This window comes from Cnephaeus nilssonii, assembly GCF_951640355.1.
Source record: "Cnephaeus nilssonii genome assembly, chromosome: 3".
Classification (NCBI taxonomy): Eukaryota; Metazoa; Chordata; class Mammalia; order Chiroptera; family Vespertilionidae; genus Cnephaeus; species Cnephaeus nilssonii.
In genome coordinates, this window is record NC_137074.1 from 75,719,663 (window position 1) to 75,734,340 (window position 14,678).

Here is a 14,678-nt window from a genome sequence, read left to right on the forward strand (position 1 = left end):
ACAGTGGAGATCTGTGGGGATTCTTTGTACTTGCAGGTCAATTTATCTATAAACCTAAAACTGCTCTTAAAATAAAGTCTGTTAATAAAAATAAAAAATAAAATACAAGTTTTTTTGGGGAAATGGTTGAACTCTATTAAATAACTGGTTATTAAATGAATTTAAAATTCAATTTAATTTTTAATTCAACCATTAGTAATATTTTTATTGCAAACTGATTAAACATGAGAAGTATTCTGGCACTACCTATTTCACTGATAGTCTGATATCCAACAATTCATTACCTTTTACCATGGAATTAAAATCTTAAGGTTATCATTAAATTATAGGCTTTTGTTTAGCATTAAGATTATAGAAACTCTCTGAAGAATTATGTCTGGTTAGCAATGGTACTATTACATTATTTCTAATAATAAAGGGAAGGCTTTAACAGTAGTTTTCCTCAAATTATCATGTCTAAATTTTGATTTTCCAATGAGAAAATAGTTTAATTTCACAGAATATGCTATATAATAAAAGGGTAATGTGCAAATACACTGAACAATGGAACAACTGAACAACTGGTCGCTATGATGTGCGCTGACCACCAGGGGGCACGTGTGGAACATGGCTGGTGTCAGCAGCAGCAGGATGGTGGAGCAGGTGAGCAGGGGGCGCCAGACCAAGGCGGGATGCTGGTCGCTGTTAATGGGGGCGAGCCTCTGGTAGTTACTGAAAATTCTTTACTCCTGCATGCCGCGGTCCCACATGGCGCTTGCACCTGCTGCCAGCACCAGCCCTCCTTGCACCTGCTGCCAGCACTGGAGCCACTGCTTGCACCTGCTGCCGGTGCCCAGCACCAGCCCTGCTCTCTCAGCACCATCAGCAGGTGCAAGCAGTGGCTGCTGGCCCCAGACGCCCCTGAGGGCTTCTCCCCCTCCTCCTGCTCCTGAGGGGCTATTGGAGCTGGCAGCTGCCACTAGCACCTACTGATGGCGCCAGCCCTGCTCGCACCCGCTACTGGCACTGGCCCCAATCGCTCCGCACTGTCAGTGGGTGTCAGGGGGCTGGTCCATCAGCACTTGGGAACAGCAGCAGTGGGAGCGGGGCTGCCGGAGGCCGAGGCAAGAGGGACTGGAACAGGGCACAGAGGATGGGCTGAGACCCGCCCCTGTGCCCACTGCAGCCTTGCAGCCCACAGTTTCTTTCAAGGTGCACAAATTCATGCACTGGGCCCCTAGTATGATTATAAAATGCCATGTGGATATATTTTTCACTTTTTTTAAGATCAGAAATTATCATTCTTGTTTCACTCAATTATAACAAATAATAGTGAGTCCACACCAGTCATCAAATAGAAACTTCAAATTAAAATATTGTTCACAATAATAATAAACATTTGGTCATATTGGGAATGGATATTGGCACATATTTGCTGAAATTATAGAACCAAGTAACTTAGCAACCACTTACACAAGAAAGTTTAGAAATGACAGAAAATCATACCAACAAAAGCAATCTTCTTTCCAATAGATTTTAATTTGTTGTTTAGAACTCTGTGGTGTCAGACTACAAACTTATAAACATGATTTTTTAAAATGCCTTTGGAAAATGTCCTACTACAATATTTATAGCTCATTATATTCAAAGTATAAAGCACTGACTTTTAAATCAGTTGTGTGAATTATAACTCAGTGCCATGATGACATGAATAATAATGTAAAAATCAGATTCATAATTTACAGAAATGTTGGTTGATAGATTGAAAAATTGATATTTAAATCAGGCATTTAAAATGTATGAATAATTTTTTTTAATCAACATGAAAATATCATTTAAAGGATTAATGTTAGAGTTATAAATAGAAATCCATGTACTTTTCATATTTTTCTGCCACTGTTGATATTTACATGATGAACATTTAGGTAATATTATGTAGTCAACCCAAATTATTTCAAATGTGACAGAATTGACATCAATCAAAAGCCATGTTAAAGATATTAACACATTCATAACCAAGCATGCCTTCAAGAGAAGTGTCATTTGGATTTTTCTTAACTTTTTAATACAAATTTATTATTCTTCAAATCTTGACCCTGACTGTGGCTACACACACACACACACACACACACACACACACACACGTAAATAAACATATACACTTAAAAGTAGAGAGACACTTAGAATAACTGTGCAGAATCACATTTATGAAATAAATTTAAGTCATTTATTAACTTTTAGGAAATAATAAATTTTTATTACACCTTTATCACCAAGATATATAAAAATGGTAGGAAAGATGAATAAATGTACCAAAGGATAACAAAGTTAACGTGGCTTTAAGTAGATTTTTATATAAAATACATTTGCGAAAATGGTTCCTCAGAACAGTGGGAGAGAAAATAGCATCCTTCACCCATCAACTTACATTATAAAGGAGCAGGTTCAAAGTGCTGACAAATGTACCATTGTTCTCTCTCACAGAAATAGCAGCTGAGGACCTAAAATAGAGTTAGGGGAAAAACACACAACACATTGATGGAATTTCAAACTAAAAGTTCCAGCTATACCTTAATGTTAGATTTAAGGCACTAAAATCCTTAAGTAGGCCTGACATATTTTTAAGTAAGGCCTGGATGGAATGGGCATATGGTTTAAATCACTAGAGATAGATAATAAAAAGGCAAGAACAGCCAAAAGTAAAGACAAACTGTTCTTTATATATATTTTTTTATTTATAAAAGCATCTTTCCCTCCATTTTGCATTACCTATATGAGACTTTTTGCAGAATTTGAATCTGATGCACATATATTTTCATCAATTCTATTAGAAGTTTCATGAGATCAGGAATTTTGTTTTACTTTGTTCACTACTTGAAGATGGCATGGTACATATTGGTGTATAATAAATATTTATTAAATATTTGAATGAATGTCCATACACAGTGGAACTCAGGTATGTTTAGTGTGGAGATAGAGTATGGGCAGAGTAAGACCTGCTTTTCTCTACACCTGTTTCTGTTAGACTCAAGGCCCTTCTTGTCCTGTTTTCCATATTAAAAACTTGTTTTTGACCAAAATATTTAACATTATTATGCCATTAAAATCAGCTATGAATGTTTTTTATCTGAAGCAAAATGTGTTCTTCACATTCCCTTGTAACTAAGATTAAACAATAACTATACCTTTGTGATAGCAAACCCTGGAATTGGAGAGGGAAGGTTTCCTATAGAACACCCCATTTTGTCAAAGTTACTTGACAAATTTACATGCTAATTTTGTAACTAGAGGCCCTGTCCACGAATTCACAATCCAGGACCCCTCAGGGAATGTCGGAGAGCTGGTTTTGGCCCGATCCCACAGGCCAGGCCAAAGAACCTCACTGGTGCACGATCGGGGCTGGGGAGGGATGCGGGAGGTTGGCCAGCTGGGGAGAGACCATGAGAGGGCTCCAGGGTGTGTACTGCTCCTCTCACTCAGTCCTGATCGGCCAGACCCCAGCAGCAAGCTAACCTACTGATTGGAGCATCTGCCCCCTGGTGGTCAATGCACGTCATAGCAACTAGTCAATTGGTCAACTGTCTGCCCCCTGGTGGTCAGTGCACATCATAGCAAGCAGTTGAGTGGTCTTAGCATATCATTAGCATATTACACTTTGATTGGTTGAACAGATGACAAGACGGCCAGACACTTAGCATATTAGGCTTTTATTATACAGGATGTGTATATAACCCTGTCTTGAAATATGTGTTTTTGGAAAAATGAATGGATACATAACTATAAACAAAGGCTATGAACTCAGTCTATGGCTAGAGCTCTTTGGCTCTGGGCCATGCCACCTTTCTTTGCCAATCATCAGCATCTGGGCAGGTGACACCTCAGATTCTGAGACAGCAGAATACAACAATGAGCATATGGCAGAGACTGAAGCCATACAAACCCAACAAGGTAGTCACTGAATGTTCTACACACAGGAAATATGACAGGTCCTTCTGAACTGCACAAGTACCCAGAGTTCTTAGGTTCTTGGGCTATTTTGAAGGGTGCAAAGAGAACCTGAGGCAGACACCGGATTAGTTTGAGGTTTAATTTGGAGGGAAATATATATAATAAGTATATAAAAATATAATATATATTTTATTGCTTGAGCTTTTGATATGGACCATACAATTTAGATAGATGATAGATAGATAAGACCTAATAGGTTTTCCATTACATTAGTTTGGCTACTTTCAACAAATTCTTCTAAATAAATTCTTATAAATCTTTATAATTCCTTTAAGAATTAGAAATGACTCAAATATAAAAAGTCACCAAGTCACCAAGAGTCTTTATTCTATGAGACACCAAGAATAAAATGGAACTTACGAAGCAAGCTGTGTATTATTAACCAGGTATTCCAATGGATAACTACAACTAAATTTGTAAAGAAGCCCGGGTAGATAGCTGATGATTGTTGGTGGATCTGGAGTATCGATGTATCCTGAAATGTTTCCTATTTGTACTGAAGTTGTGTTTCCATAAGCACTGACTCCAGGGACTGTGGATACCTGTTGGGATGGTAAATAGCTATGTATAAATCACAGCATTTCATGTGCAAAATAAAACATTAGACCAGATCATTATTAGGGTCTCTTTCAACTATAATATATCATGATTGAAAATTAAACAAACATAATGCTATCTTGAAGTGATTATATGTGTCTGAACTAAATGAAACTTTATATTTACCAAAGGCAGTTCATAAATAAAAAATAGATTATATGTTCATAGTGCTATAACAAGTAATTGAAAATCTTGAAAATGTTCATGACAATTCCAAATTCTGTGGCATGGTTTAAAAGATTCCTATTAATCTGATCTTTTTTCCACTTTACCTTCATATTCCCAGGCTCCCACTCTTGGTTAATAATAATGCCCCAGCCCCATAGGCCCTTATTGCTCAGGGCTTTGTGCGGACTCCGCTGCCTCCTCTTTCCCCACTTCACCATGACGTATGCTACTCCTGCCTTGCATCTCATCTTCCTTAGGAATCTTCTGACACCCTCCCGCCCCTGCACATGCAATGTCTATCTCCATCATAGGAGTGGCCACAGTGCATGAGCAGCCTCCTGACTTGGCAGTCTGCTCAGCCATAGTGACACCCCCTTGTTCACCTTCACATCTTTGGAATAGCACAGTGAGGCCGGCATCTTGGGGCCTCCAGGATAAATTCTAAAGAAATGATTTAAGGTCACAAATGTTCTAAGAGTTGATCTTCTCAGCCAGTCTTCCTCTGTGAGACATACAGATTCTATCTCCTTCCAGGGCAATAGTTCATACATGGGTTTCAGGGGGATCACGAACCCCTAAAAGTATAGTCCATGTGTGTATTTTCCTGGAACTTATGAGCTTTCACTGTATTTTCCAATCCCATTAAAATTTAAGAACTACCATACCATATTAAAAATAATCTTAATAAGGTAATGCTCTTGACCTTCATAATACCATAGAGGAATGCAGCCTCTTTCACTATGTCAAATATCTATATGACACTCAATAAATATTTTTAGCAGATATTATGGAAACCTGTAATAGTTAATTTTGGACAACAGAATAAAATTTAGGTATACATGAACCTAGGAGCACATGGGCAAAGCTAATGCGCTAATAATTCATGAACAGAGCCAGAATCATTATGAACACTTTGATTCAAATTCAAGTAATAACTAGTCTACTTAATTTTTTCCATGAAGGATTATCTTTGGAATAGACTCCAACACTGGTGACATTAAAGACAAATCAGAAAACAAGCAGATTTTCCTCTCCTCTCACCATTCCTCTGACCCCTCACTAAACATACCAGTTCTTTCTGTGAAATACACACACATGCTTTGCCTGGAATTTCACCTGAATTGTTTTGTAGGCAGCAGTGCAAGACTAATCCAGAGAAGAAAGGTTAGTGAAGGAAAGCCTTGGGGTGTGGTGGGGGGAGAGCAATGGCTGGGGCTCTCCACATGGACTTGCTCTCTCCACCAGGAAACAGACATGTAATAATCAACCTGAACCATTGCCCCTTAGGCCACTTCATAACCTCTCTGCACACAACTCAGAGAGATGAATAAATGTTTTTAATAAAGAGTCAACAATACTCAAGCTGTGGGATTAGGATGGTCATGGGCACAATATTCTAGCCGACCCTGGGAGGAGATAAAGGACTCTCTTTTTCCTATAGTTCTCTCTCACCAAATCTTAGAAACTCTGCCCTCAGAATAAGCAAGCCTCCCCCATAATCCCAAACAATAATTTATGAAGAGGAAAAGCCAATTTTTCTTTCTTCACTAGGCTAAGTGACCTTGCTCATCATAGTTCACTTTTGTCTTTGCTAGGACTTATCAATAATGTTGTGGAGTGGATGCGAGTGAATGACCACTGGAGCCCAGACCAAATTAAAATTTAGGGAGCCTTCATTAGCCGGCCAGCCGGGCCAAGTGACTAGCTGGGAGACTGCTCTGCCATTCTCCACGCAGGGAGTCCAGAGAGCAGCAGCCACCCTTTGTGTAGGACCGCTTTTAAGCACGTTAACCACATCCGGTTTTTGCAGAACAAGTAACCCAAGACAAAACAGTTTTTCCCAAGCAACGTCAGAATCATGCCAATGACGACCATGTTATTCACAGGGTCATCCTATTCTTCAGAAAGCTGACAGTGTTCTGTGAAAGAAGGCCTACGTGCTGTGAAGGGGCCATGAGACCATATCTCAAGGCCTGGCCTGGTGTCAGCACTGACAATTCTATATGGGGCACAGTCCACGGCCTCTCTGGAAGCATGCTCAAAAATTCCCACTCTCCAACAAATAATATTGTATTTAAATAAGCAAAATGAAAAAAACAGTACAAAATGAATCTCAGTGTAACTCTCCCCAGATCATAACATTTTTACTTCAATTAATTTTAATTCCCAGGAGAGTCAATGGTTTATTCAATTCTATTTTTGGTGTTCAATGCATGAATAAGTAAAGGGACAGCATAGACTCATACTAGTAGTTCTTATTCTGGGTGGAGATATTTGAAGTGATGTTTTGATATTCTCAATGACTAGAAAGAGTGCTACTGGGATTTCATGGGTACGATTGGGAATGATAAGCATTATGAAATTCAAAGGACAGCCTCACACAATGAAGAATTTCACACTGGATATGCTGACAGCCCTCTTTTACAAAACATTGGTGTGAATTATTCAATGTTAAACAAAAAACCTAGACAATTCTAAAAATTCCCTTCTATACTTCATCTTTCTTTCTGAATGAGGTCACTAAGAAGCAATAGGCTAAGGGATTCATTGCCAAATTCACTGGAACAAATAATTTCTCTATGATAAGATGCTTCCATAAAAAGCATGAGGAATGTAGCTAATGACAAACTGGAGAGAAATATTCATCAATGTCATTCACACAAAATAATGTTGCTTAGAGTAGCACAGCCCATCTCAGGCCCCTCAACTGCCCGGCTACAATAAAGAAAACCATTTTTGAAAAATAAAATTGTATGTTTGGGAGCAGAAGCCTCAAGCAGGCAAAGGAAAGTGATTTGTTCAGTTTTATTGGAATTTTCTCTTGAAAGATAGATTGAACTTCTGGTTATTTCATGGAAAGGGATTTTTTTTTTTTCAGTTATGACCTCAAACCCAGCACACTATTTTACACGAATCTTACCACTAAGTTATTGCCACAGCCCTCCAAGGTGCTGAGATTGATGATGAAAATAACCACAGCAGGAAAGGTGTTGTTATTGATGAACCCCCTGCAGTGGGAATCCCCATGCCTTCCATTCAGGGCAAGATCGGTTTCAGAATAACCGGAGAAAAGTACTGTGCAAAAATTAATCTTCATTGTAATGGCCTGCACCCCACAGTAGACACTGATGTCTCTTTCAGCTGAAATTAAAATACATAAAAAACAAATATAAGTCATAAAAACACAGGAGAGGATATAAGAATGACTTTAACATCCCCTGACATATTTATCTGCCCTCTCAATCTGTTTAACTCATTCCTGTATTTGAATACACCATAATCCAAAGTGAAAGGTATAGAAGAAAAGGAGCCAGGAAAAACAATCCTGATTTAGTTATTCAGGGAGTGATCTTTAGGTATAGGATTAGTTTATCTCTGTTTTCCTCATAGTAGATGTGTGTTAAATGTTGGTTGGGTATTATCAAATGATTAGAGAATTTAGTAGAAAAAAAATCAGGTTACTGAGGAAATTCAGAACTAAAGTAACTGAATTATTCAGATCTCCTGTCTAGAGTAGTGAGGCTCACCACCTGATGTATGTTCCCATCATAAGGAAGAAATAGTTAAAATCCATCCTAAGCCAAAAATGCCTACTAACTTCAAAATGTATCTTCAATCTATTGATATTTCTCCATCCTCAGGATATTCCTTGGCCTTTACTACCATTACCTTACCCCCTGGAATACTATATTAACTCCCTAGCTGGTCCCTTTATTTCCACTCTTAACCCCTCTCATTAACACAGCCATTAATACATGAATCCAATCATCTCACCTCTTTGCTCAGATCTTCCATAGCTTACTGACTTGGGTCAAAAGTACACATCTTGAACCTGGTCCTCAAGCCTCTCTGTGATCTTATACTCTGCCGCCCACCCTCCTCTGCATTCCCCGCTCTTTACTATCCCCCTTGGTCCCTACATTTGTTTCACTGAACTTCTCTCAATTCTTTAAAAGCATTACTAAGACTGATAGAAGCCAGAATAGTGGTTACCTCCTGGAATGGAGCTGCCTAGAATAGAAGAAACAAGAATAAATTTAAGGGGTGATGAAAATGTTCTCTATCTTAATCTGGGTAGAGATTGCATGAGCATATGTTCATGTTAAATTTCAAGATGTACCCTGAGAACTGTATGGTATTGTATGTGAAGTATTCCTTGATAACCTACATCAAGCCTTTTCAAAGCCCTACTAGCCCTACTATAGGTTTTATACACAAGGCCTTCAGTATGTGCTCTATCCTCTGCTTGAGATCCTCCTCCTCCCCCCAGCCTTTGTCTGAGAAACTCCTATTCTTCCTTCAGATCAGATTTCATTGTCCTTTTCCCAAAGACATCCATGATTTCCAATCTAATTTATTTCACTCTGTTGTAAGCTGTTATGTTGCCTTAGAGTCATATATGTATTATATATTTGTCTTTTCATTAAACTGAAAGTCCTGGAAAGCAGGAAGCTATGATATTCATCAATGTGCTCCAGTGAGTGTTCAATGAGTTAATTAATCAATTACATACAGTGCTGGAACCATAGACCACGCTGAGGATTTACAAAGCAGTGGTCCTTGTTCTCAAGTGGATCACAGTCCATAAGGGGAGATAGACGTGACCCACAGTATCAGAAGGACTGGGCAGAGAGGTGGGGTGGCATAGAAAGTGAGCTTCACCCAGACCCACTGGTTAGAAGCGGCCTCCTAGAGAAGATGGCATTGAGATGAATTTTGACGTATCAATAGGAGTTAGCTGCACAGAGTGAAAAATGTGTAACATGGAGGGGACAGTGTCAATAATGACACAAGTGTGCAATAGGCTCTGGTTGGAGCTGGAGAGTTCAGTTTTCATTAGGATTTAAAATGCAAAGGAAGAAATGGCAGAGAATGAGAGCAAGTGGCAAACGTGCAGGCAAGATCACCAGAAACCTTTATGTAGAAAACGGTCTCTGTAAAATAACGCAATGTCTACCTGAATGTCACATCAAATCCTCAGCTATTAGAGGGTTCACTAGGAACTCTTTATGCCCAGGGAAATAGAGAGCAAGCATCATTGCATTATTTGGCATGTCATAAATGTATCGAAGTGAATACATATCATTAAATGTTACAAAAGAGAAATATCATTCTTCTTAGCTTAAACCAACTGAAGACTTGAGTTTTATCACCTTTGCTTCAGAGGAATTCATTGATGTTTACAATAGCTTTACAAATGGCGGTGATTACTTTGTCCAGATCTAGAGCTCCCTTCTCTTTTCTGCTTTATCACTGAAGAGGTGTAGCCCCTGCAATGGAACTGAATTTGCTACAGGCTGATCCCACATGGAGATATGACAACAAACTAAAGGCATTTTGCAGTGTAAGAAAAGAGATCTGTTCAAATCCATCCTAACCCAGTTTTCTAAAGACTTTTCACTGCCTCTTCCAAGGAACCCATTTTTTTCTGATTGTAGATACTAAAGACATCCATTCAGCACAATTTGTCCATTTGTGAGGCTCTGGAGTTGGGGGTGAGTTACTTCAAGCTGCCAATGGGCAATTTCTGACAAAGGCAGGTAAAATTTTTTTGAGATACTGAATAACAGTTGCTCTCAATAATTAAATTTTTTGAGACTTCTTCTTATTGTTCAATCCCTGGCCTGAATTGTGACACCCCTTGGGACAATACTTGAATATTAAACAACAACAAAAATCAATGAATAAATGCCTTTAGATGTTGGATTTTTAGTGTTTTGTGCTTAAAGATACCAAGTACGTCTAAGATGGCAGGCCTGCTTACAGAATTTATGTGCCATTATGTTGCCAAAATGGCATTTTCTCCTTGATACTTTATCCAAGCCAACCTTTTCATAGAAATTTTAAAAATAAAGTATTTAATTGAATTCAGATTAGAGAAATGTTCTGCACTCCTTTCATCTATGAATCAGCAATGAATTTGTTTCAGATTTTTAAAAATTATTACATTTTAAATATACTATCACACTGTCAACCATCTATCTACATATAAAAAGGTGTTCTGATTAGGAGTTCATAGAATATGGTTGCCATGTAAATGGGAGTCAAGAGGGGATGGATCCAATTCTTGGAGGAAAAAGAAGGGACATCTATAATACTCTCAACAATGAAGATTTTTAAAAATATCACTTTACTTCTTTATCCACAATAAAGTTCCATTCCTAGAACACCTAATTATACTTTTCCTTTTAGACATAATTACTGACAATATATTTGCAGCATATCATTCACATATCCAATAAGTATATCTAACTTTGTTCTTTTTCTCAACAATTGCATATTCAACTGGCTTAAAACTAACAGCATCTGAATGAGGCTAAGTATTCCTAGCTGGTGATAGACAGAATGACTTTCAACTCATGTCAATACTTTTAAGTTTGAGAACATTTCCTTTCACTAATGTCAGAATATTTATTTTAACATTTTTTATTATTACCTGGAATAATAAGAGTGCAGATCAATGCAATTATTCAAATAATTTACATACACATATTCTGCAATACAAGCAAACATGGTAACACCCCCTAATTGGGCTGTCAGCTTGTAGTTAGCGCAGTGGCTCAAAATGTTCCTTCACCAATTATATAAAAATGTAAAATTCTGTATAAAAAACAATCTTGGGGGTCAGTGCATAATAATAAAAGGATGGGTTGCACAGGAACAGGAGTTGAAAACACAAAATCAGTGCCACCCCTTTAAATAAGTTCTCCTAATTTCAAGATCTAAACTACATGCTACTTCATGTCAACAACAAATTCAATCAAAGTATGTACTGTTTACATATTATGTATCAGTCTCTGTGCTGGACTCTGAAGATAAAGACATTAACAAGATTCCTTTACTACAAGGAGATTATGGTTGAGTAAAGGAGATAGAAGAAAGCCAGACAATTATAATGCAGCCTGATAATGATACAATAGAGGTCTGTATACCATGTTATATACAACCATGTTTGGTAGAATAGAGGCATTTGGAAAGAATTGTTGGGAAAAAATAAAATAGTTCTAACTGGGTAAATTTTATAAAAAGTTGAGTAAAAGATGGCATTAAGAGAAAGGAATGTCGAACTGATACTCAGGTTTCTAGCTTTCATGACTGAGTGCATTATTTCCTGAAGTAAGGAGTACAGGAAGGAAAAAGATAAGCTCAGTTTTTGAGAGGTTGGGGTACATATGGGACATTCAAGCAGAAATATACAGCAGGTAGTAGGAAATATGAGTCTAATATTTGGAGAATAGAACAGAGTAAAAAATATAAAATTAAGAATCACCAAATACTCAAGATGTCAATAATAAGCAATAACAATAGGTGAACTGCCCAAGAGAGTGTTCAGATAAGAGAAATAGGCTGAGAACAAAATAATTATTTCTACATTGTCCTTTAATGAGACTTTTCCTCATTTCCCTGATGGAACATAATGATTCTCCACATCACTTTAGCTGTGAGTCTACTATATTGCTTACATTATATCTAGGAATGAATATTTACTTTCTTGCTAAATTATGAACTCATTGAAAGCTCTGAGTTTTCCCAGAGTGCCTAAGAAATACTCAGCAAATGTTTATTAAAATATACTTGATTCAATTATTTCACAAACAGCATGCATGGTTTCTAACTTTTTAATATTAAGTCCTAAGAATCACAGACAAAAAAAATGTGCACAATTAATAGGGATTTGTCTAGACTGTCCATCTGTAGCTCGTATTTCCTATCTGTATTCTGCCAACTGCCTGAGATGATTCCTGTTTTCAGAGTTTTAGATGAAAATTCAAATCCTTAATGTCAGGTACATTCTGACTTCTAATTAAGAAAATTCAACTCGTTAAATAATATGAATATAATGGTTTTTCATTATTTGTTTAATTACTTAACCTTTTTTAAATGCATTAGTCTTAGAGACTAATTATCTTCCCTCATTATTAATGAGTTGTTTTTTTAAAAAAATCACTTCCCATTAATAGTGATAGATTTGTTAATCCATATTGTCATTAGTAGCAAGCAAGTGCATGACAGCCTCTGAGGCTGACATAAGCACCGTGGCTATATCGTAACACAGAGCTAACAAATCATTATGAGTACCATGTCTAACTGGCACTTTTTATATGTTACTGTGCATATGTATTACTAGAGTCTTATTAAAATGCAGATTCTGATTCAGTAGATCTGTGTGGGGCTTGATTTGTGCATTCCGCACAGGCTCCCTGGTGAGGCCAAAGTCTCAAGTCTTTTATTTAACCAGTTGAGTTCCTTAATCACAACTATATATCTTGACTGGGCAGAAGCTAACCCTTAGGTAGATTCTGTCTGGTGAGATCAAATACTCCCACCAAATATGTATTATCTATTTGTATGATTCACATGCTCATAAGGGAGAAATTTATAGGATAAGGGACAGGAGAGAGACAGAGAGAATGAGCCCTGAAGCAGATAGATGTGTTTCATCTGACTTTCTTCCTGAGGAACTAGCTGATTTGAATCTCAGTGAACAAAGATTCATGAAAAACTTTGTGAGACTTAGCCCAAATAAGTCCATTCTAGTGCTCAGGTGGCAATGTATCAAACAAACTTGGGAATAGGATTTGTCTTCTCCTACCCCCACCTCTACTCCATTCAACAAACCATAGCAGTTTAATAACTGAAGGAAGGAGATAGTCCACCTCAAAGGGCAGCTATGCCCTGGGCACTCTCTGAAACTATGGTCAGAGACATGAGGGGAGGATAGGTGAGTCTATTGTGAGCAGATGGAGGCTCTGTGCGGTTCAGATGCAGGTATTCACATAAATATTATTGTACCTGTATCCATGGTTCATAGTAGCATTGGTTTAAAATTGACAGTATCAACCAAAATCTCTCCAATCTAATTGGAGGAGCCTTTTCTGTATGCTGGAGTGAATCACGTTGTATTGCCATAGAAATCTCACCTGGAAACAATTTACTTCCTGGTAGACATCCCAAAACTAATGTATACCATTTAAGCAGATTAAAGAGTAATTGATATACCATTTCTGTTTCTATCCCTGTAAGAGGAGAGCAGCAATATTTGGCATTACATAAACAGAACTGCTTAGAGAACAGATGCTATGTATGCTGCTTTAACTCATTTTTTTAAAGTTACTATCCCTCTTAAGTTTTTATACAATATTGAGGTTTTGTTGCTAAAAGAGCAAGAAGTCCTGAAGGGGTATTGATATTTCATCTACATGAAATGCCAGCAGCTGATGAAGAATTTAAAGTGGATTAGAAATTTCAGGTTTCCTCTCTATATTGAACAGGTTTCTTGCCATCTCAGTTTTTCACATCTGTTTCTCGTTAGCAAATGCAAGCTGTTGTTTCAGTGTTGTAGGAACACTGAGGCAAACTTTGCACATGCATACCCACACTAGCTTCCCCAAACCAGAGGAGCTTGGTCATCTTTTTCAGGAAGAAAAAAAATGCATATGGGTTTTGCTTCTACAAGCAGAGGAAGTAAAAAATTCATTCAATAAAGAACTTTGTTATTAAAGTAAAGAAGGGTAGGGACTGAATTATTCAGCCACTGAACTTGCTGACTAATTGTTCTTCTCTCCACTGCACTTTATCACTGTAGATTAATCAGGATGTGATCAGCAATCGCTGCCTGGATCAGTTCTTCTGCCTCATCGGGTGCAGTAATTGCAGTCACAGGTGCACAGTGGAAGCAGGCAAACTCTTCACAACTTGAGACCAAAACACCACTACAGAGGAAGAAGGCAGGAGAACTAGTCTTTCTTATCTACACAGAGATCCAGAACATACTCTCTAGGGTAATTATTACATTACTAGAGGCTCAGTGCATGAAATTTGTGCTTGGGGGGGGGGTGGTCCCTCAGCCTGGCCTGCACTCTCTCCAGTCTGGGACTCCTTGGGGGATGTCCGACTGCTGGTTTAGGCCCACAGGGACCAGGACT

At 37.9% G+C, this 14,678-nt stretch overlaps 1 protein-coding gene across 1 annotated transcript in view; it reads right to left on the reverse strand.

Annotated features, from left to right (window-relative positions):
* LOC307097146 (zona pellucida-like domain-containing protein 1) overlaps positions 1-14,678 on the reverse strand; it is a gene marked incomplete at both ends in the record, with an annotated part of 42,590 nt that overhangs the window by 19,696 nt on the left and 8,216 nt on the right. The window contains 3 exons of the mRNA XM_079767128.1: positions 2,408-2,480; positions 4,348-4,529; positions 7,673-7,893. Coding sequence (XP_079623254.1) covers positions 2,408-2,480; positions 4,348-4,529; positions 7,673-7,893 — 476 coding nt within the window. The remainder of the gene's footprint in view (positions 1-2,407; positions 2,481-4,347; positions 4,530-7,672; positions 7,894-14,678) is intronic.